General features: G+C 39.5%; 1 protein-coding gene across 1 annotated transcript in view; it reads right to left on the reverse strand.

Moving 5' to 3' along the window:
* The window catches only part of ALDH1A2 (aldehyde dehydrogenase 1 family member A2), a 99,526-nt gene that overhangs the window by 13,034 nt on the left and 61,629 nt on the right, over positions 1-24,863 (reverse strand). Inside the window, exon 8 of the mRNA XM_012783037.2 lies at positions 1,042-1,144. Coding sequence (XP_012638491.1) covers positions 1,042-1,144 — 103 coding nt within the window. The remainder of the gene's footprint in view (positions 1-1,041; positions 1,145-24,863) is intronic.

Consider the following 24,863-nt stretch of genomic DNA (forward strand, 5'->3'; position numbering starts at 1 on the left):
TTACATAATAGCATATGATAACTTTCCATTTCATTTCTTATATCTTACACTGCAAGATATTATAGTATTGGCAAAGCTGGTGTGCTAGCTGCTGACTCACTGACAGACTGGATGGATAGTCAAGCCAGTGGAGTGCCTAGTCCCCACAAGGATCAGTGTAAGAATTCTCATGTCCTTTACAAACTAGTAGAAAGCTCAAGCTGAACTCTGGAAATTCCAAGCTGGGGCTGAAATTCAAGCAACCTGCTTCCTGTTTTCTGATCTCTCCAGGGATGAAATGGTGAAATTGGGGAAGCAGCTTTACCTGGCAAAATGTGAAGGAGGAAAAAAAAAAAAAAAAGAATCACTGAAGGAGATTTTGAAATTTCCTTCCCAGGAGAGCTTTTCAAAACAGAAAGATCAAATCTGTGCAGAATGGCGTAGGTGGCACGCTCCCTGGAGACACGGAGTTCCTTAGGTCACTGCTCTACCTTTTGTAAAGTCTTACTGGCAAGGTGCAGTCACCTCAGATTAGGGCTATTCATGCTGAACTGACCCGAGTGTGCTGTCATCCTAACTGAAAGTCACGGGTGCAGCAGGCAGGGGCTGGGATGACTAAACAGAGAAGGGGTTGTAGGTTAGAAAGAATGCAGGCAGGGCTAGTGAAGTAGAATTTATTTTTAATAATTCACCTACCAGCCACCAAGCATGGGTGAGAAGTTTTAGATTTCCTCAATCGAGGCAGAGAAACTACTGGGGGGCTTAGACCATTGCTCTTTCAACTTCATCCTATACCACTACACCACTGACCAAGTCTTCACTTCTTCTACCCTGTTCTACATCACAGTAAAAATGGCTCGTCAAGGTCTAGAAGACAAACTCTGTTCCGTTGTTAACTGGTAAGTGCTCTCTCCCCAACATTAAATTTTCTCCTCAGAAGGGGACTGTGATTGTCCTCTGTTTCCAAGACCTTTTTCTTAGTGTCCTATCAGAAGTGGAGATACAAAAGAGAGCACCAAGGGGAGTGTGCCGGGACGCGTGTGAGAGCTGTGGTTGACTTACAGTCAGCATCAGCAAAAATAATATTAGGACTTTTCCCTCCAAGTTCCAGAGTTACTCTCTTCAAATTACTTCTTCCAGCTGCTTCTTGGATAAGTTTTCCAACCTGAAAGAAATGAAGTAGAGGGAGGTTCTGCACACCCTGTAGTGAGACAGCCAGTGGCCAAAGCGGGCACTGGGCAACACTGGGCTGAGCAGTAACTGATCCTAAAAGGCAAACTACGCCACTGGTACAGCTCTGTGGTCAACGTGGGTGGACAAGATATATGTTAGTGGTGTGCAGTTTAATGTCCATGCTGAAGTGAACTGGAGGACTGCTCTAGGTTCATGATGGAACAAGCAAAGAAAATAGAGTTAAAACTGGAATCTTAAACATGTAAAGATTTCTCTCAAGACAGCTGGCAAGCAAAATGTAACCAGAGATTTCCATCACTGTACTGCGGCCTTTAGCTTTGGACTCTGGCCTCCAGAAAAAAAGTCAACTGAATTGGCTCCACTTGAAAGATGCGACGAGTAAAAACAAATTGTTCGTGTATCTCCAAAAATTCCAGGTATGATTTTCATCACATGGTCCAAAGAGACTACTGATATTATAACTTTGCCTCTACTCAGGGCTATAGCAAAAGGATTCCAGATAGTTGAGGCTCTGTCTCTATTTGTGCAATATCGTAAATGCCTTTTATCTTGAACCCAAGCAAACAAGAGACTGAGTTAGGAGAAAGCATTTGCCAATGAGTAGAGTGACACTTGTGATGAAACTGACAGTGTCCAATGGAGACGGGATGCACCACCGAGAGCCCGTGCCCGGGGGAGAGCTCACTGCCTCAGCAGTGGGAGTGCTGTCAGCCCCTTCAGGGTCTGCCTCAGCTCCCTTATCCAGTGCGATACCCACCTACCGATGGTGGCCAGGGTGTGGAGGTTCTGCCCTGTCAGCCCACCACAAGACAGCTCCGAGAGACCATATTTGCTCCACCAGGCCCTGAGTGTTGAGCCAACGCTGTGTCAGGCCTGCACAGCAGTTCCACTTCCCTTTGTGCCCACTCCCCTTCAGCTGCCATCTCTAACACCCACCCTGCAAGCCAAGCTCCACCTCAACCCAACCCACCCACAGGGTGCTACCTACTGCAGAGCAGAGGGGACTCTGTGGAGAACGCTGAGCCGCCAAATAGCTCATATTGGCAATTTGGTCTTACTGAGATGAAAAACGCTACTCGTGCCTGGAATTCTACTGAAAATTAAATATTTTAAAAGCCTGGAGAAAAGAAATGCTAAATTTACTTTTGACTACTTCAGCCCTTTGTTGTGATCCTCCAGTAGAACTAATAACTTCTTAGGAAGCGAACAGTCGTCGCTAAGGAAAAGGTTCTGGAGCCAGACTGCCTGGATTTTTTACTGTTCTTACCAACTGTTTGACCTTGGGAAATTTATTTCATGTCTCTGAGCCTTGGTTCCTTCCTCTGTAAATGGGAATAAAGTGGTATTTACCTCAGAATTTAGCTGTCCTGAGGATTGAGTGATTTACCATACATGGCACTTGGAACTCAGCCTGGCACATGGTAAGTACCCAGACATGCTAACCACGAGCAAGTGTGAGAAGCCAGGGCCCCTTTGCCTTCCATGTTCAATGGAGAGAAAAGGATGGTGTGCAGAGGACAGCTAGACCTTCCAAAGCTGGTCTCCTCCAGGTCTCCAAAACTGCCTATGCTATTAACTGCTTCAGAAAAACACAGGGGAAATGCTCTGATTGCTCCCCCACCCCCACCTTCTCCAATATTACTCAATAGCTGGATTAAGTGCTTTTGTGTTTTCATTCTAACTTTGCCTCACTGTAAAACTTTTAGAAAATTTACCCTCATTCTAAGGAAACCCAATCGTGGGAGGAAAAAGTGATGTCTTTAAAAGAGGGAGAATTAAAGTTTCTGGATTTGCAGAAAATGTTACTTACCAAGGTGTTAGGAAATGCTAATAGCTGTCTCTAAAGATGGAGGGGCAGACTTGGGCCCACCAGCCAGATTGCCCCTGCCCTGCGCTTGCCAGCTTGTATTTCTTCTACCTCCAGGTAAACTCCTCAGGAAGACCTGGGCTCAGTAAGGGCCAGTTCTCAGGCTAACATGTTCTCTCTCCAAGAAGAGAATACGAGGACACAAGGGAAAAAAGAATCTGGCCTTCTGCTCTAGGCAAGAGAACAGCATCAGGTGAAAATTGTGACTGGAGCCTGAGACCCTAGGGAGAGGGGAAAACTCACAGTGAAGGGCCATTTAGAAAAGAGCAACACCTTGACTTCACGCCAGCACCCAGAGGGAGTGCCTGAGAACACTGCTGATATCCGGGGCTGCCTGCTTTTCTGAAGAATTTTGATGTGCCTGACTCACTCTGCTTTGGGAGGGTATCCAAATGAATTAACATGGGCTCATTGTTAAAGTCCAGGAAGATAAACAGGTAAGTGCCTTCTCAAAGAAGACAATCCCTGGAATTCATGAACATATTATTTATTACATTTTAAAAAACTAGCATCTACTGAGTAGTCTATGTCAGATATTTATATGCATTAAGTCATTTAGGCCTCTCAAAAACCCTATGAAGTAGGTTTTATCTCATTTCAGAGATGAGCAAATTTAAGAGTCAGGAGTTGATGGATGTTACCAAGTCACCCAGCTGGTTAATGACAGGTTAGGGCGGGCTGACTCCAGGGCCCAAGTCTGGGATCATTCCCTCTCCTTCCTCCTAGCATTCTGTCCTTCCTGCTCCCCTATCTACATTTACCGGTCACCTGACGTGTGCCACATATCACCAAAATCTTATCCCTGTACTCCGAAATGATTTCAAAGTGAGTAGGAGTATTACCTCTTATAGACACAAATAATATTCACAAATCATCAGTTACAAAACATTCTGCCTTCAGATTTACATTTAAGACACAAGCAAAAGCAAGGAGAAATCGTGGGTTTTACATGGAGCAAGATGCTGGATAAATACCCGGGCTGGTAAGGAGAACGCCGGCCCAGCTGGCATTGCATTCTGTTAGCCCCACGCCCTGACATTCATCAGACCATTCTAGGGTTGATATTTTCTGCCTCTAGGAAGGTCGGCCAGTGATTATTTTCATGGCTACAGTAACTATACAAAAGTAAAAGTCTTGCTCAGTCTACGATCATCAGAGAAGAATACCTAAGAATAATTCTTCCTGCGTCAATGCTTTGCCAGCCTTTCCTTAGAAACCGAATTTGTGCTAAACACCACCAGGCAAATCTCAGATGAATAATGCCTTTCCTCTCCATCTTTGGAAGGAGGTCAAGTTGCAGCCCAGCCTCCAGAAAGAACTGGATGTGTCAGGCCATGGGAGAACCACTTCCATCTGGAGTGGCCTCAGGACAGGACACTCCTGAAACACCCATTTTCGCCAACCTCCTTCATTCAGCACACAGCATCCACAGTTCTCCTGCTGTGTGCCAGGTGCACTGTTGGGCATAATCCCTTACCAACAAAGAACTCAAGGCTCAAAGGACTCCCATGTAAACTTAGCAGGTGCTCAATAAATGTGGCTTCACAGAACACTCAGAAAAAAATCTGGGTCTAATTTTAGATCTGAATAGATTACATTACAATCCTGCAGTGCTTTGTTATAACTCACAGTCAGACCATTCTGGTCTTTACCCGTGGAACTGGGCTAGGATGGAACAACTTTCATTACTTATAGGAGAAGCATTATATACCTTCCCATGATGCAGTTTCCAGGTCAAACTCTCTTTGAAAAATGTATTACTACTCATGAATTCTCCCTGTGAGTGAGGCGAGGTTAACTGACCCCAAAGGGAAGTACTCCTCATTACCATTGTCATGTGAGGGATGGAGGCGATAGAAAGAACAGATGCAACTCTAAAGCAGGGGATTCTTAATAGGAAAAAGTACTGTGTTGAAAAACAGGGAGTTTGGTGAGAACCGGCTCCATGTCTGCTTACAAAACATGGTGGGCCCTATAAAAGCAAAGCTAAAATAATACTCAGACAAATCTCATGCATAGGTTTCCAAGGTCAAAGTCTATGGGATTAGAAAGTTTAAAAGAGAATAAATTACACATACAAAACACAGGCCTGGGATTGACTAACCCTTCTTAAATGGAAAAGTGTGAGTACGGTTCCTTAGGGACATGTGCTGGACAGTCATCTTTAACCCATTCCTACAGGACCAGAAGGTGGGAGTACATGGCAGGATAAAGGAGGCTGTGAGGGTGCACACACAGGTCTTCTGTGTAGTTAAAAGTCAATCTGACAGGGACAGACTTCATGAAACCACGCCCTATTCTGATAAAACAGGCAATGTGTAAGATAAAACAGATAAACATACAGCTTGAGAAACTAAATCCTGTATATGATGTGAATGTAGATTAAGACAAAGGCACAGAGATCAAATTTTAAGTTCATTGTCTTTTTTTCCAATCAGAAAAGACTTCACAATGTACTCATCTTATACCTCCTGCCCCATTGCTGAAAGCTGGCTAATTATAACCATATTTAGGTTTAGGGACTACAATTTGCCCCACAGAAGTCAGCAAACATGGTACTACAAACTCTGATGTGGCTGCTAAGGGACCTTCAGTTTGGGAAAGCCACTTCGCCTCCCCCGGGTCTCAGTTTCTTCATCTGCGGAATGAAGGCACAGGCCAAGCAGCAGATCTGTCCCTTAGCACTCCAGTTAATTGGAGGAGTTAAAAAAGACAGATAGGACTCCTGGGGACCCTGCTCGTCTGTGAGTCTGCCTGCAATTCTGCTGGTTTTTTTTTTTTTTTTTTTGCCTTATGGAGCAGAAGTAGCTTGTCCCAAGAGCACCACAGCTGCACTGAATGATAGAAAAACCTGATCTTTTTTCGGTTTCCCTGCACAGAGCTCATTACGAAAGAGTAAGCGATAGTGCCTATCATGGAGTTTCCTAACTCTACACTCCCTGCAGAGCCTCTCAGCTCTATCTGCGTACCCCAAGCAGGCAAGGGCAGTAAACCGGGGGATCCCCCACACATAACGAAACTGGGCTAATTCTCAGCAGGAATGTTGGCACAGATCCACTCTGACTCCCATTCTTGTTTGAATAGGCTTCAAGATTGATATCAGGAGTATCCCTGGAAGAGCCACAATGTACCAGAATCATGTTCACGGCAATGCAGCAGCATAGGGGAATGCAATTTGGGGCTTTGCAAGGAAAATAATTTGTTATACAGACAAAAAAGAACACAAAAGGCTTTTCAGGCCCTCTTTATTCAAGGCGGTTGCTCTCTGAACAGAGTTTCTAAAGTTGAGTAAATTTTTTCTTTTTATTAATTACTTAATTACTCATTATTAGGGTGGGCTCCTTCTCCAAGGTATTTCATTACACATGAGGGTGGATTTCTTCTCAGAGGTGTGATACCATTTTTAAAATAGAAAAATCTCTAATAGAGATCTCAGCAGATTGGCCAAAGATGCCTGCTTTCTGCCATATCCTTTCATTTCCTAAATCCCAAACAGATTTACTCTACGCTTCTTCCCTCCTCTCCTTTCTTAATTTTCATTGTTGTGCTTTCTGGTTCCAATAGGATGGAAATAGAAATGCCAAAAATATGTAAATTGGGTAATTTTTGTCTTTCTGAAATACTCAGAAATAAGCCAAGCGAATCTGTTCAGATTTCCACCAGAAATTAACAGGACCAAGGCACCTAAGCAGTTCTTTTAAGTGGTAATGCAATTTCAAAACTTTTATATGTGAAATTCAGATTATGAAAACCAATAAAACCACTAACTTTGTTTCCAGCCTTCTTCCCTACAGTTCCCCTACCACACACCCACCACTCCAGCCACGGAAAACCCGTAAAACCACTTGTCCTTCCTGGAACATGCCTCAGTTGTCTTTGTACAAGCTGTTTCATCTGTTTGCAATGCCTTCCTCCCCTTGCTTCCTTGATAAAACTCATTTTTCCAGACCTAACTCTCTGCCACCTCCTCTGAGAAGCTAGCTTCCCCTCCCCAACCTCCCCGCAGGGTTTGGCTTTCCTTCTCTGATCCCACAGTGCTTTGTATATAACTCTAGCACTGTGCTTGTTTAATAGCCATCTTCCCCACTGGACTGAATTTGTCAGTGGAGGGACTCTACTTGATTAATTTTTTCATCTGTGTATGTACACACAGAAGATTTTCAGTAACATTTATTGAGTCAATGAGCCAGAACATGACAGCTGCTCTTGATATTTCTGAAAATCAGAGAACACCAGGTCTTAGGGAAACAGGTGAAAGAACACATGACGCCTATGCCCAAGGTTCAGCTGAGCCACAAGTAGCAGGAGGAGCTTGAGCTTCCCTCTTACTTGTCTTTGGCTTTAATTCCCTCATCTCTAGTGCAGGGATGGCTGGCTCTATGGTTTTAACACTGCACACCGGAATTCCCTGGGCACTTAAGAGCTTCTTCTATGTCTGAGCTCTATCTCTAGAGATTCTGATCATCTTAGTTTGGAGGAGAACACAGAGGCATGAGTATTTTTCAAAAGTTCCCAAGAACATTCCAATGTGCTGCTAAGGTTAAAAACCACAGTATGAAAAATCTTTAAAGGCATTTTCTCATACTTGTCTCTTTAACCTTTTATTGCTGGTTCTATGCACGTAACTGTTTGATGTTATTGTTGACTGAGCAGCTATTCTGTGCTACTTGTTGTCACAAACATTATTTCATTTAATGTTCGTGACAATCCTGGGTGGCAAGAATTATTATCCCATTTTATAACTGGGAAGAAAAGACTCAGAGAGGTCAAGATACATCTTGCTAATAGGCTCCTGCTGAGTGGCAGAGCCATACTGGACCCAGAATGCCCTGGGCTCTTTTCCCTCTACCACAGCTTCCCTTTGTGGCCCTCCTCTTCTCTAGACCTTCTGGGGACTAGGTCCCCTCTCTGTGAGTAGCATTCTGACAGGTGAACACACTATCTACCATTAATGTATTCTAGATCAATTGCCCTGTATAGTTAGCTATCCTTTTGTTACAGAAGACTCTCCATTTCTATTTCCGATAAATTCTAAAAATTAAGATTTAGATTTTTGTGGTCTGCTTTGATAGGAAGAAGCATGGAGTGTTCAAGTCAAAGGTATTGTATGTCCGAAGAACTTGATGACCAAAAAGGACAGATGCCTTAAGACCTGTGCATACTCAACTTGCACCCTCAGGAGAGATACCTACTGTAGAAGCTTTGATTTAGCATAAAGAATAAATCATGAAATCTCATCCAGCAGGCGAAGACTATAGCATATTTTCTCTTATTCTTCAGTACTCAAGTTTGATTTAAGAATTTTTTTGAAAGGGAAGAAAGGTAATAGTTTAAAACCTGCACATCCAAAGGTTTTGTCACATCAAAATGGTATTTTTTATTAAATGCTGAATGTTTCACTAGTAGACTCACACAACCTTAGAAAAAGGCCTATTAGCTATTTTAAAAAATAGCTAAAACTGGAGCAGGCAACTTCCCCTACCTACAAAGAAGGGTGAGGCTAAACAGAGAAGAGAGCTGCCCAATTCGTTACTCAAGCAGCAGAGATGGTGTTTGTATCATGCAACATGACATTTATCTCACTTAGGAAATGAAAGGAGAACCCCGGCTGCGTAAATTAGAATGAGTGATAATACAGCTGTTAGCTACAAACATTTGTTTGGCATGAATCAGTCTGGAATCTCCTGTAGTTTGCTTTGATGGTCCCTCTACTATCTTGTTGACTAATGATGAAATCATGGTTTGTTAGTCTAACTGAAAAAAGAAAACACTACACCGAGCAAAATGCAAACTGTTTTCTTGTACTTTATTGAGATTGTTTATGGACTTGTGTTTATAAGAGCTCTTTCCTATTCATTTATTAAATATTTACATGCATTGCTTATGTATTTAGCTGCATAAGAAGAAATTAATCCCATCTTTAATCTGAGTAAAGTTGTTTGCTTTCTAAAGTCCTTTTGCTAAAGTAAAATGGAAAGCAGCCACCTCAAATAAGGTTCTTGTTACTGACTGTTCCAGACATTTTGTGATGTACTAATAGGTCCCATCTCCCTAGGGTAATCTAATGGAGACGGCCATGGTCAAATCCATATTTTAAGTGACATGTTCACTCTGGAAGAATCTACATAATTTCCCAAGTAGCCTACAAAGTTAGAAAAGAATAGATGGATAAAGAACTAAATAACTACAAGCTGAAAGGGGTCTGGGGATTACATGATCATTTGATTTGCCTGTGAAAATCCTCCATCCACCACTATTAATATGGATAATTACAAGTTGGCTTTCATACTCTAAGCAAACGCTTTTCTCCCTCATGTCCTCTAGTGTCTGCCAATGATGTCATTCCAGAGAAGAAACTAGGAGATAGTCTAGAAGCCACAGGATTAGTTCCCCTCCAAATGAATGTAAGCCTCTCTACAGAGAAGGATCAAATGTAGACTCTGGCAGAAAAATTTAGGAGAAACTTGCTCTATGCATGCTGCAATAAACTACCTAACTGTTGTGAGTATTCCTAACAGCAAAACACTCCACAGGCTACCTTACACTCCATTCTCTTTCCCAATCTTTTCTCTCTCTCTCTCTCTCTCTCTCTCTCTCTCTCTCTCTCTCTCTCTCTCTCTCTCTCTCTCTCTCTCTGTTCTCCACTGAATAGCTCCACCTTTGAAGATTACATATATAGTTGTTAATGTTTTTCCTGTGAAGATAAAGAACTTCCCATTATTTTGAAACTACAGTAATCAAAATAGTGTGGAACTGGTAAAGAACCAGATCAATGAAACAAAACAGTCTAGAAATAGATCCACACAAATATGGAAAACTGACACCTGAACAAGGTAAGCATCACAAAGGTGATTCAATGGAGATAGGATAGTCTTTTCAAGAAATAGTGCTAGAACTATTGTTGTCCATATATGTATGTGTGTGTGTGTTTGTATATACACACACCCCTTGTATCCTTACATTCCTACACAAAAATTGACTCAAGATAGGTCATAGGCATAAATGTAAAAAATACAAAACTAGAAAATATCTAGAAAGCACAGGAGAAAGACTTTGTGATCTTAAGTTAGGCAAAGATTTCTTAGCCATAACACCAAAGGCCTGATTCATAAAAGAAAAATATTGATAAACTAACATCACAAAAATTACGAACTTCTGCTCTTCAAAAGACACTGTTAAGAGAATGAAAAGCCACAGACTGGGAGAAAATATTTGCAAAGCACAAAGGACTTGTATCCAGAATATACAAAGAACTTTTAAAATTCAACAATAAGAAAGCAAACAACTCCCTCTCAAAAGTGGGCAAAGATTTAAAGATACTTCACCAAAGAAGATGTACAGTGGCAAATACACAAATGAAAAGATGGTCAACTGTAGAGAACCGGAAGTTAAAACCACACAGAAATAACACTATGCACCTAACTGAATGGCTAAAATTAAAAGACTGACCATACTAAGTGTTGGCAAAGATGTGGAATAATTACACTCCTGCATTGCTGGTAGGAATGTTAAGATGGTACAATGACTTTCAATCATCAGTCTCTTAACATACCATATGATGCAGTCATTCCATTCTTAGGTATTTACTCAAGAGAAAAGAACTTATATGGCTATACAAAGATTTGTACACAAATGTTCACGAAGACTTTTATTTGTATTAGTATCAACTGAAAACAACTCAAATGTTCATCAACAGCTGAATGAATAAACAAATGGTGATAAAAGTTGAATATCCCTTATTGAAAATGCTTAGGACCATGGGACCATAAGTGTTTCAGATTTTGGATTTTTAAAAAAATTTTAGAATATGTGCATTATAATTACTTGTTGAGCATCCTTAATCTGGAAACCCCAAATCTGAAATGTTTCAATAAGCATTACCTTTGCATGTCATGTTGGCACACAAAAGGTTTCAGATTTTGGAGCATTCTGGATTTCAGATTTTCAGATTAGGGATACTTAACCTATATATCCATAAATGTAATACTACTCAGCAATAAAAAGGAATGAATTATTGATATACGTAACAACACAAATGGATCTTAAAATAATTGTGATGAGTAAAAATAGCCAGACAAAAGTGTATACTCTATGTTTACATTTATGAAAAATTCTAGTAAATGCAAATAATCTACAGTCCCAGAAAGTAGATCAGGGCCTGGGAATGTGGAGGTGAGGTGGAGGGGGAGACGAGAGAGATTATAAATAGGCACGAGGAGGATGGATTCACTATAAACTGTGTTGACAGTTTCACAGGTGGATGGATATATACACCAAGACTTATCAAATTGTATACTTTAAATATGTGAAATGTAATGTATATCATACGTCAGTAACGTGATTAATAAAGCTACATTAAACAATAAAAATGATCCTGTATTAGAGCAATTACCCACACATCTCTTTGTTGTCCTTTTGTTGACTATTGGCAGGGAAATTTTATCAAATCTACCTGACTACTTAACATATGATTTATTGGCTTAAATTAATGTCAAATGCACTTAAGCATAAATTAATTAAATTTTAAAATGATTAGAGCCCAAAAAGGGAAGAATAAGTGAATAGAAAAAAAAAACGAACTTTAAGGAAAGCAAAAGATGATGAAAACAAAGAACAGATCAGAGGCCAATAAAATAAATTATGATGACAGGAACAAAAAGAAGGCAGCATTTAAGGTTATAAACCTAAATAAGAATAGAGCATCATAGTCTTTGTGGAAATTGACTGATTCTCATTTATCTATACCAAGGTTCCTCAAACTTTTTAAACAGGGGGCCAGTTCACTGTCCCTTAGACCACTGGAGGCCCTATAGTTTTAAAAAAACTATGAACAAATTCCTATGCACACTGCATATATCTTATTTTGAAGTAAACAAACAAACGGGCAAAAACACCCACATGTGGCCTGCGGGCCGTAGTTTGAGGATGCCTGATCTATACAGACATCTACAGCCACACCACCCTGAATGTGCTTCTGGATCTCATTTATGTGCACAGAAGGTAGAACAAATTATTAAGCCAAGAACTCCACTGGTAGACAAGTGAAGGAAGTTCATTTCAGGCAGAAGGAACGACATGTGCAAAGCCACAGAACTGTGAAAGGCGTATCACATTTGGGAGTTTGCAAGCAGTCTGGGAAGGCAAATGTGCACAGTAGGTGCAGGAAATACAGGTGGGGAGGAAAGCGGGGGTTGGAGGGGGTCAGGTCATGAATCAGCCTGTCTGATGCCATGAGTTTGGACTCTGTCTGGTCTGTGATGGACAACTAGGTAGAGATGTCCACTCTGCAGTTAGAAGTCTAGAGCTCAAAAGAGAGGTTAATAATTATAAGCGAGCTACTTCAGGGAAATTTCCTAAATGACACGCTACATTAATTCATTTATTTGATTACTATCACATTGATGAATAAATAAATGGATCAATTAGACAGTTTTACTACAGGTGAAAAACCTTTTATATTGATGGTCTTATGAGGAAGGAAAAGCATTGGAGTGGGAAATGGTGGTAAATTTTCATGTTCAGAAATCAATAGTTATGAATGAAATTAACCTTGGACCTTCCCTAAGGAATATTGCTTTAAGAAGATAAGAGCTAAATCAACAAAAATTGCTTAAGAAGAACATCTCACCAGGTAGGCCTGGAGAATAACATTTCCAGTGAATTCCTCAGCTAATTTCCTGGGTGCCCTTGAACAACCTATACAGGGGAGACATAATGGTGCAGTGAGATGGCACTGGAGCTGGGCCAAACCTACAAAATTGGGGACTAGGGCTGGAGCATGGAAGAAATAGAGGAGAGAGGAAGAAATACATTCATGAAGAACCCAGGTGATATGACCAACAACTGGCTCCATGCTCTGTATGCTGGGTGAGCCTTGGTGGTTTCATTTGTAATATACGCAGTGACTTAAGGTATCTTATATACCAGTGCTTGACACACAGTAGGGAATCAAAACGCATATGAAATAAAAGAGGAATCTTAGTTCTAAGATTGTTAAAAGTCATCTCTTTTGCAGCTAGAAAGTTTATTAGTGCCTTTCTGGGTTCAAGGACTGCTCCAGTATTTGAGAAGCAGGAACGAGGGAGAATATAACTTCAAACAGATTAAAAAGTGGCATGGGACTGTAGCTTGGGTACAACTTATTTATGAGGTGTAGCTTGTGGAAATGAATCTTATTACTTTATAGTTGCACTATGTGAGTTACAGCTTCTTTCTGAGAAATACAATCAAAGTAGAACTCTGCTCTCATGCCAATTAGTTCCCGTCTTCAGTCATGTTTTACTATATTGCCAATTCTGTATGGTTTTGTAGTATGTGTGAACTTTTAGAAATGTCTGCACACTTTTAATACAATATTGGCTTTTTTTTTTTTTTGCTTGTTTGTTTCTTGGTTAATTCATGGGCATAGGGAATGCTTTGGATCATGTCCTTGGCTTTGCTAAACTGATCTTGAAGTTATTGTTCTCTCCAAAGCACCTTAAGGAAAAATGCAACTAGAGACACAGCAGATAATGTGAGTGGTACTTTTCAGTTAGTACCCACAGAGTAACAAAATCAGAACCGTGGGGTTTTTTTTTTCTTAAATGGGTCTGGGAACATGTTCTGGATGTTGTATGACTTAATTATTCAAATTATCTGTAAACTGGCAATTCTTGAATGTCAATGAACTGAGAATCATTATGTAAACTTATTCAAATGGGAATTCCTGGACCTATTTCCAAAATTTTAATTTAGAAGATCCTTGGAGGTGCCCAGAAAGCTGCATTTTAACAAGCACCCCCCCCACCACCGCTGTAGGTGAGGTGGTCCGTGCACAACTACTGAAAAACAATGGTAACTGTATTACATTTTTCTGCAAAGAAATTTCTCCCTACACAAGATTTAATACTTGCAAACTCAGGATAAAGGAGTGGCCCTTCCTCCAGGCCACAGCAAGGAATTATAAGCAAGTTTCTTAATAGGTACCAGGCCTCCTCTTCTAGCACTACACTTTAAATCTAGTACACTATTTTATCTAAAAAGAAAAAGAAATCAAAATCAGTTTATCCAGCAAGTACCCAGGCGATCTTCCAAAAAGTGAAACAGAAAAGCAAACACAAAAAATAAACACTTATTAGAAGCCAAAAATATTTGTAAAATATTTATAAAAGCTACAAAACAAACAAAAGGAGAATAAACCTGCCAAACAAGAGCAGGAATTAGTTATTGACAGACTTAATATTTGCAAATAGAAATTTCAGATTCAACTAATATTTACTGTATTCTTACAATGTGCCAAGCAATATGATGGAACTTTCAAATACAGTATCCCAATCCACAAATAAGCCTGTAGGGAGTTATTCACAGCCCTTCTTAATAGAGGAAGAAATGAACAACCAGAGTCTTTAAATGATTTGCCAGAAGTCACATGGCAGGAAAGCTGGAATTTGATCCATGGTTGGTTGAATCCAGTGCTCCTTCTGTTATCGGATGTTTCCCCAAGCATAAATTGTTTTATAAATTTCACTTAAAATAGGCAACAATGACAGCTAATATTTACTGACAATGTACCAAAAATTAGGTCCTGTGCTAAACATTTAAAAAATACTAGCTTGTCTTAGTCTATTTAGTGTTGCCATAACAGAATACTATAGACTGGGTAATTATACAGAACAGAAATTTATTTCTCACAGTTATGGAGGCTGGGAAGTCCAAGGTTGAGGGGCCTGCATCTGGCGGGGACCTTCTTGCTGTGTCATGCCATGGCAGAAGGTGGAAGGACAAGCAAGCATGACAGAGCAAGGGATTGAACTTGCAGCCTCGAGCCCTTTTAAAATGGCATTAATCCACTCACCTGGGTGGAGCCCTCATGACCTGAACACTTCCCATTAGTTCCCACCTCTCAACACTGTTGCACTGGAGATTAAGTTTCCAACATATATGCTTTCTTGGAGACACATTCAAACATATAACTTATTTCATCCTCACACTCCATGAAGTAGGTACAATCATCCCGAATCTACAGAAAGGAAAGGAAATCTGAGGCCTGGTAAGATTAAATAATAACATGTACTGTAAATGACAACCATCATAGATGTTGAAACTAAAGCCAGTTTTCTGCTATGACTCTGATATATTTAATCTGGATTGCTTTAGTATGATTTGCAATCTGTGTTTGGAGTTTCTAATTGAAAAAGTGATCATTTCCTCTATTTTTTTTCAAAGAGGTATAGTGTTGTGATATATACTTTTAAACTTTCATCTTAGCAAGGTTCTGAGGAGTACTTTATTTTACTTTAAGAGACTCTAAATAAATGATGGAGAGAAATTAACTCAAGCTGAACTACATTAAATCTCTAAACTTCCTAAACTATTGTAAAATTCTATGAGGTGGTCTTTGTTGATCATTTAGTTAATCAGATTGATCATTAACTGTTCAGCTTTGGAATTTTATTTGCTTATGATAAGTCACTGGCATAGTTTTGTAGATGGAAGTTAACTTACCCTGAATGTGGCTGAGAGTAATATAATCTGAGGAGTAGAAAGATGATTCATGAGAAATAACTGTAGAGGAAAACTTAGTATTTTATCTAACTTTTACACATTTTTGTGTCCCTTGACTATTAAATACTTGCACTTGACCATATGTTTAGCAGCTATAGAGCATGTGGTGTTCATTGCTGGCTCCTACCAAGTGTTGGGACCCTAGGAAAGCAGACACACATCAATTCCTCAACGTGTCCCATCTGGTACTATTTAGGTTCTTAGGGCTGGGGTGTTTGCTTGTTTTTACCCATCTCTGTCTTTTCACATTCTTTTAAAGAGACTTTTAAGGATAGACACTGAATTAGTATTAAATCTGCTGCTCTGGCTTTTATATGCCTGTTAAAAGCAGCACTGCTAGAATGACAACAAAATCTTTATTTGCTATTGAGAAGGAACAGTGAAACCTAATCTCCCATACTACCTTCCAGCAAAATATGTATCAAGCTTTTCGAAAGTGCTGGTCTTTTACTATCTGGCATGGGAAATGATCTTGAGAATTGAATGGTACCAGTATTTGCTGATTATCTGCCAATATCAAGCAACACATTACTCACAAGGGCCCCCCACCCCTGGCATTCTTTTCCTCCCAGTTTGTTTTGTACTTTGGTTCCCATACCACTACAACTTCATTTTCTCCAAAGAGATTAGTGAGAAGAGAAAAAAGACCGACCTAAACTCTTCCCAGCTGTGAATATTAACAACTGTGGGATTACGATGTAGAATTATCTTTTCCTTAAAATTCTTTGATGTTTGAATAAAGTAGCTGCCTTGCTGTGCTGGAGACTGAAAGCCAGGCGGTGGCGCTGGGGAGGCGTGGGAGCAGGGACCAGGTGGTGTTCTGACTCCCAGACCTGGCTCTGAAGTGCCTTGTCCACACTGGCACAGCAGCCCTGTCCCTGCCCTCCCTCACCTCACCCTGTCCAGGCTGCACGCCCAGCCCGGGCTCAGCTCTCACAAACTCCACCTTCCATGGCTGCCCGCAGGCTAAACCCCAAGCTCCTCAGTTTGGTGTTTAAAGCCATTGACCCTGCTACCCCCATCTTCATCACCTCAAGTCTCCTGTCTACACTCAGACTGTAGTAGCACTTTAGACTCTGATCTTAGAGTCCTGCCAACACAGTGTTCCTTCCTCTGGGTATTTGCTCGCACGGTTTCCTCCTGCTGCTATGGAATCCCGTCCCTCTCTCCTGGCCCAGGTCTTCTGCCCTACACACACCTCACCACCATGAGCTCTGCCCTAGAGCAGCACAAAACCAAACCTTTTGGGGGGGGGGCTTTCAAAATGGTACTCTATCCCTCTCAGCCGCTAGTCAATCCTGTGCTTTGAGTCCCAGAGGACATGCCAAGGATCAGCTGTGGGAGGCTTCAATCACCAGCTCACCAAAACCTTTAGGCCATCTCCCTCCAGACCACTTCAAATAAATGGCACTTCAATTTTAGGGGGCCAGCATGCTTCCACTGCGCTACTCTGCTGGCACTAATGGTACTTCAATTTAAAAAAATAAATAAATATTTGGAACTTATGATATTTCTCCTAGATACACAGATACGTTTGAAAACCATGTTGTACAAGAGAAGTTTAGTTCTAGCCTTGATATTAGAAAGCATATCCAAAATCAGGAAATTTTTAAGTAAAATGGTACAGGATTCTTTTCCCCTCCCTCCAGGCTCCCATACGTATCACACTGCAATAGTTACATATTCACAGACTGTCACTGGGCTACACTGACTCTCCCAAGATCTCACCTTTGCATCTCCAAGGCCTAGCATAGTGCTTGACATGTAAATGCTCAATAAATGTTTGCAGAATTGACTTGAGATAGCCTGGATTTAAAACTTTAAAGTCCTGTATCAGAGACTGTCAGATGGAAGTCCTATAATGTAACAAATGAAATTTAGAGGAGCTACAGTTGCAATTTTAAAGTGAATTTTAGAAAAAAAAGAGGAGTTAGAACAGTGTCTATGACCTTTCAGAATTAGACAGTTTTGACCATTTTTTCAACAAAGCATGTCCCATTGAGAAATTATCCTTCCTAAGTACCCCCATTAAAGTGTCATTTGTGATTTTAATGCCTCCCTCCTCCTATGGGACAGTTTCAGCCCCTTAGCCAGGAATGCACTGTGGCACTGTGATGTGGAGTACAGGCTCTGAGTGTGACTCTTAGCCCTAAAACTTACTTGCATGTAACCCCTCCTAGCCATACTTTTCGCATATGTGTACTTCCTAGGGTTGGTGTAAAGATGTAGTGAGATGATATATTCAAAGCACTTAGCAGGTATCTGGCATAAAGTAAGTGTTCAATCAATGTTGGCTATTAATATCCCCACTTTAAAATCTTTAACCCTTTAAAAATGCATTCATGTTTAACAGCTTTATTGAGATATAATTCACATACCGTAAAAGCCACCGTTTAGTACAATTCAGCGGTTTTCAGCGTATTAACAGAGTTGTGCAATTATCACCACCATTACTTCTATCTAATTTCAGGACATTTTATCACCCCAAAAAGAAACTTTATATCCATTAGCAGTCACTCCTCCTTCTCCCCACCTCCCAGCTTCTGGCAACCACTAATCTACTTTCTGTTTATAAAGATTTGGCTATTCTGGGTATTTCATACAAATCGAATCATATACTATGTTGCCTTTTGTAACTGGCTTCTTTCATGCAGCATAATGTTTTTAAGGTTCATCCATGTTGTAGTATGTATAAGTACACTTCATCCTTTTTTGTGGATGATTAATATTCCATTGTATGGATATACAACTTTTTGTTAATCAATTCATCATTTGATGGGCATTTGAGTTGTTTCCACTTCTTGGCAATTAGGAATAATGCTGCTATGAACATTATGTACAAGTTTCTGTGTGGTGTTAGATGATCATATGCTTTTTGTGCTTTATTCTTTTACACAGAGTATTACATTAATCTTTTGGATATTAAACCAAGCTTTCATTCCTGGGATAAATTCTACTTGGTCATGGTGTAAATCCTTTTTATATATTGCTGGATTCTGTTTGCATCTATATTAAGATATTGGTGTATAGTTTTCTTGTGATGTCTTTGTCTAAAATGTCTTCTACATTTTTGTCACAATTTTTTTAACCCAGAATTCAAATGGCTTGATTTGCATAATATTATTTTCTAGTTCATCTGCTTCCCAACCTTTCTCCCCAGTCCCATCTCAATCCTCACTCTCCTCCACTAAGACATTCTGTATTCTTCTGCTTCTAGTTGACTAATACTGCTCTTTCTTCCCAGTTCACTCCACTTACCCATATCATACAAGACCTATATCAAATCCCTTTCTCTTGAAGCCTTGATAGATCACCCAAAGACTAGAGATCTCTCCTTCTTGAGATGCTGATGTTGTATTATAAACTGACATTTGCTTACTGTTTATAATTTCCCAAACTGTTTATATTTCACCCTGAGAAATAGGTGTGCTCACTATTATTAAGCCAATTTTGTACAGAATTAAGTGCTGGTCCATAACTTTATAGCTACAAAGCAAAAAATAGTAAACCCTATGCTTATTGTGGCATTTAAAGAAGAGAAGTATTCCATTGATACATCACCTTCTAGTTCTGATATTAAACTATTATTTATCAAATTCACTCTTTCCTCCTTCATGTAGCAACAAACATTCAGAATGCAAATTTACTAAACATCAGATACTACCTGAAGTACTGAGGAGAATGCCTAAGGGACACACTCCAAAGAGAAGGTTCTTCCTCTAAATCTGCAAATATGACCAGAAAATGCCACCTTCTGAAACTAAAACTTATAAAATCAACATTCAATTGAGAAGCAAATCAGCTGGAAGAGATTACAAGGGAGTTATTTATGAAACTAAATTACCTCTTAAATAACCTATAAGTCAAGGATTTTTCTGATCCAAATGTCCATAGGGTTGTACTCTGAAGACCATAATTTACTAACTGAAGTAAATAAAACAGTAATAACCTCATCGACTATAATACATTTAATTTTAGGTAATGATAAACTATAAGGATAAGGGTGATCTACATGAAACCTAGAGAAATAAAATCAAAGAATAATATCAAAATTAATCAAAAGGTTTGGAGATACCTCAAACAGCTAAAAATACCATTCGACTCAGCAATAGCATTGTTAGGCATCTACCCAAAAGAGCATAAGACATTCTATTATAAAGACATCTGCACCCGAATGTTTGTGGCAGCACAATTCACTATTGCAAGGACATGGAAATAACCCAAGTGCCCATCAATTCATGAGTGGATAATTAAAATTTGGTATATGTTCACAATGTAATATTGCTCAATTCTGAGAAATGGCAGTGAGCTAGCACCGCTTATACTATCCTGGATTAAGCTTAAGCCCATTATCCAAAGTGAGGTGACACAAGATCAGGAAAATGGGCCCCACATGTACTCACCATCACAGTGGTACTGACTGATTAAAACTATGGTGGCTCAAATGGTGGTCGTGTTCACCAGGGACTGGGGGTTAGACCCTACATCTTAGGGATGTGGCGAGCATTGTAGAGGAGAAAGGCATACCTCTAACCCTTCATAGAGAGAGGCAAAGATATAAAATGTAACCAAATTGTCAAAAAGAGAAAAAAAACATTTATGGGGTGTTGGGCGGGTGGGGGGGGGGGAGATGGGTGTATACTTACGTAACGAGGGCCATGCGCACCACCAGGAGGACGGACGCACTAGAAGCTATGCCTTGGCAGGGGGTGGGGGTATGGCAGGGGGTGGTGGCGAGGTATATATGTAACCTTAACAATATTTGTACCCCCATAATATGATGGAAAACAAAGATGCCATGGAGATTTCTGCTTCTAATCATGAAGGAATAACTGACACTGGACCTGTCCTACCACTGGAAACAATGAGAAAAGTATATGAAATAGTTTTCTTCAAACACTAGACATCAGGCAGTATGGTACTATGATTCTGTAGACAAGGAAAACAAATAAGGGAAGGCGTTTTTTTTGCCAAAAAACTTTCTAGACTGCAGCGTGGAATGGGGACACCATAGCAGAACATGATGGGCTCGCTGAGTTGGATGAAACAGAGATCAGAGCCCACAGAGGCTGGGTGGCTAAAATGCAAAGGACTGAGTACCAGAGGGAGAGAATGAGGTCCAGCAATCTGCATGGGGGTCCCTTTGAGTCTTTGGCTGAATGTTAAGCTAGGAATGTATAGAGTGAGATTCCATGAGGCTGGGAAAAGAACAAATACAAAGTAATCTGTATGCTGAATAATTCCCAGAATTATAGGGCTGGGAGTAAGTTCTAACCAGACAGATAAGATTGTTGAACTCTGGAATATTCAGTAGAAACTCAAGAAGGATCTCAATTTATTAATAAGAATAATCTAGTACGAACAAAGTTTAAAATAAGTTCCAAACTAATCAAGTTGAACCTCAAGTGACTTAACTGCCTATCGGGGGAAAAAAACCTAGCATTCTTTAAAGAAAAACAAAATCCACATGTTCAACAATGTAATGGTCACAATGTCCAGTATCCTTTTTAAAGATTAACAGAAATGAAAAGAAGCAAAAAGAAAGATATGACTCATAACCAAGAAAAACATCAGTCAACAGAAATAGACTCAGAAATGACAGAGATGCTAAAATTAACAAAGACTTTAAAACTAATATTAGAAATATGTACACAAATTTGAAGGATAACAGGAGTATAATGAAGAGAAAAATATATATATATAAGCATATATATAAAACCCACGGGCTGGGCACAGTGGCTCCTAACTATAATCCCAGCACTTTGGGAGGCCGAGGTGGGAGGATTGCTTAAAGCCAGAAATTTGAGACCAGCCTGGGCAACATGGTGAAACCTATCCCTACAAAATGGTGTAGTCCCTACTACTCAGGAGGCTGTGGCAGGAGGATCACTTGAGCCCAGGAGTTTGAGGCTGCAGAGAGCTGTAGCTACACCACTACACTCCAGCCTGAGCAACAGAGTGAGACCCCATCTCTAATTTTAAAAAAAGGAAGAAAAGAAAGAAAAGAAAAGAAAAGAAAAGAAAAGAAAAGAAAAGAAAAGAAAAGAAAAGAAAAGAAAAGAGCCCATGGAATTTCTAGAGCATAAAAATACAATCTCTGAAGCAGATTAAACACTAAGATGAGTGAATTTCAAGATAAGGTACCTAGACTGAAGCACAAAGACAAGAAGGACTGAAAATAAATGACAAGAGCTTCAGTGACCTGTGGGATAATGTTAGTGGTCAAAATGTTTCCAAATCTGATGAAAACTATAAACTTATAGATACAAAAATTTTAACGAATGGCAACTAGGACAAAAAACAAAGAAAATTACACAAAAGCACATCACAATAAAATTGCTGAAAACAAGTAAAAAGAAAATATTTTAAAAGCAGAGAAAAAGAAACATCATGTATAGAATAAGGATAAAATGACTACTGATGTCTCATCAGAAACAGTCAGTCAGACAAAACCAGAAGGACATCTTTAAAGTCTTGGAAGCAAACTAAAACAAAGTAAAAACTGTCAAATTATTAAAAGAATTCTATACCCAGAGAAAAATAATTTAAAAATAAAGATATTTTTCAGACAAACAAAGCAGGGAGAATTCATCACTGGTAGACCTGCCCTAAATGAAAAGTTAAAGAAAGATTTTTGTGGATAAGAAAAATGAAACCAAACGGAAACCTGGGTCTACAGCCAGGATGTGGAACCTGCGGCCTTAAGGCTACATCCTCTGAATTCTTAAGTGCAGCCTTTTGACTGAATCCAAATTTTACAGAACAAATCCTTTTATTTTTATCAATACATTTTTGTTCATCTTTTACATTTTTATTTTAAAATGAACATATTTAAAATGCCAAAGGATAAAATAAGTTTCAATGAAATGAAACCCAGATTGACTGAAACAATTAGAACATCAGTAAGCCATAAGGGCTAAATTGATGGCTGCTACACTCATGATTTAGTTCTACTTCCCCCGCCTAGTGGCGCCACTACTGCACGAGGCTGGTTGGCGAGAGTTTAGGGGGTAGAGTACGCCAGTCTGTTGTCAGCTTTTGACAAAGGGTGCACTGTGTTTCTGTTTGAAGTGGAATTTGTGAACAGTTGTGCAACTCAGCAGTATTTTTTAATTTTGTCTGATTAATACCCAATCATGTCAAAGAAGACCGAGAGAAGGCTGAAACAAGAAAACAGATTTTTTAATGAGAATTGGGAATTGCAGTATTATCTTGTTTCTGCTAAAGATAAGATGATTCTCTTGCTTTGTGATACTACAGTATCAACATTAAAGAAATTCAATGCTCATCAGCATTATAACACTCCTAAGGACCACAAATTCAATTAGAAGGAGAGGCACAAAAGATTGTATTGCAGAAATTAAAAGATGAAAAGCAAAAGCAAAGACAATTCTTTCAAGCAGCAATAAGACCTGGGAATAATGTCATTGAAGCAACTTAGAAAGTAGTTTATATACTCAGGAGAAAAAAGGGAAGCCATTCAGTGATGTAGAAATTGTTTAAGAATGCATTGTGGAGCCGGGCGCGGTGGCTCACGCCTGTAATCCTAGCACTCTGGGATGCTGAGGCGGGCGGATTGCTCGAGGTCAGGAGTTCCAAACCAGCCTGAGCAAGAACGAGACCCCGTCTCTACTATAAATAGAAAGAAATTAATTGGCCAACTAATATATATATATAAAATTACCCTGGCATGGTGGCGCATGCCTGTAGTCCCAGCTACTCGGGAGGCTGAGGCAGCAGGATTGCTTGAGCCCAGGAGTTTGAGGTTGCTGTGAGCTAGGCTGACGCCACGGCACTCACTCTAGCCTGGGCAACAAGCGAGACTCTGTCTCAAAAAAAAAAAAAAAAAAAAAAAAAAAAAGAATGCATTGTGGAAGTTGTAGGAGGCTTAGACCCCAATAATGTTTCAAAGTACAAACAACTGCCTCTTTCAAGGAGAACAATAACTGATCAGCAGCATGAATTAGCTTACAAATAAAGAGAACAACTTCATGAAATACTCCAAAGGAAAATATATATTATTCAATTGCTTTGGATGAATCAACTGATACTACTGACTTGGCACAAGTTTTGTTTGGGTCATAACAGAAGATTGTCTTTGTAACGAAGAGTTACTCATTTTGGGCACTCTTGCGAACAGAACATGGGGAATAGGTATTTTCAATAATTTTTGAGATAAACGTCATGAAGTTGGACTGAATTTGGTAAATTTAGTGAGTGTATGTACAGACGGTACACATTCCACAACAGGAAAACATGAAGGGTTTATTCACAGATAAAAATAATTATTAGTAGATAAAGATGGTCTCATTTCTTTTAATTGTATCTTGCATCAGCAAAATCTCTGTGCTAAAGCTATTATTTTAAGTAACACTTTGCAACAAGTTATAAGTATTGTTAACTATATTGCTGCAAATGCAACCTGACATTGTCAGTTTCCTAACATGCTAACGTTGAATAATGAGGTATTTTGTGTGGATTTGCTGTATCACTCTAAAGTGCATTGGCTATTGCACCGACAGATGTTAGCCACAATTTTATCTCTGTGAGAACAGACAGTTAAATTTTCTGAAGAACAGAATCAGCAATGTGAATTATTGAAAGACTATTTCTATAGGAATGCAGCATTTCTGTGTGATATCATGTCAAGTCAAAATGACCTGAATATTTCTTTGCAAGTTAAAACTAAGCCTATATATGATATGTGGCAAAAAATCCAAGCATGTCTTTTTTCAAAGCTTCTTTTTTCAAAACACTTCTTCAAAAGGAAATTTCAGATGAACATTTTCCCCAGTTAGCAAAGATCATTGATGAGCAGGATGGTATATGCAAATCATTTGAAGAATATGTAACTGTTACAGACCTATCAATTAGAGTATACAATGAAAGATTCACTGACTTTGAAAGTCATGACATCACACTCAAATTAGCATTTCAGCCTCAGCTAGTTGATATCACCGAGGCACCTAAACAACTACGGATGGAACTGACTGAGCTCTCAGCAGATGACATTTTAAAGTCATTAATGCTAAGAAAGATCCAATTGAAATATGGAAAAATGCAGTAGAATACCCACAACTTTGGCAACATGCCTGAAAAATGCTTTCTTGCTTTTCACCCACTTACTGCTGCAAATCTACATTCTCCTACCTAACCCAAATCAAGATGTTTTTCAGGTCACAAATGACCAACACCCATCTAGAGGATCAACTTAAACTGTGGACCTCCATGCTGCAACCAAATATTCAAATGCTTTCCAACAAAAAGCAGACACAACAAA

This window comes from Microcebus murinus, chromosome 6, assembly GCF_040939455.1.
Source record: "Microcebus murinus isolate Inina chromosome 6, M.murinus_Inina_mat1.0, whole genome shotgun sequence".
NCBI classification, from domain to species: Eukaryota; Metazoa; Chordata; class Mammalia; order Primates; family Cheirogaleidae; genus Microcebus; species Microcebus murinus.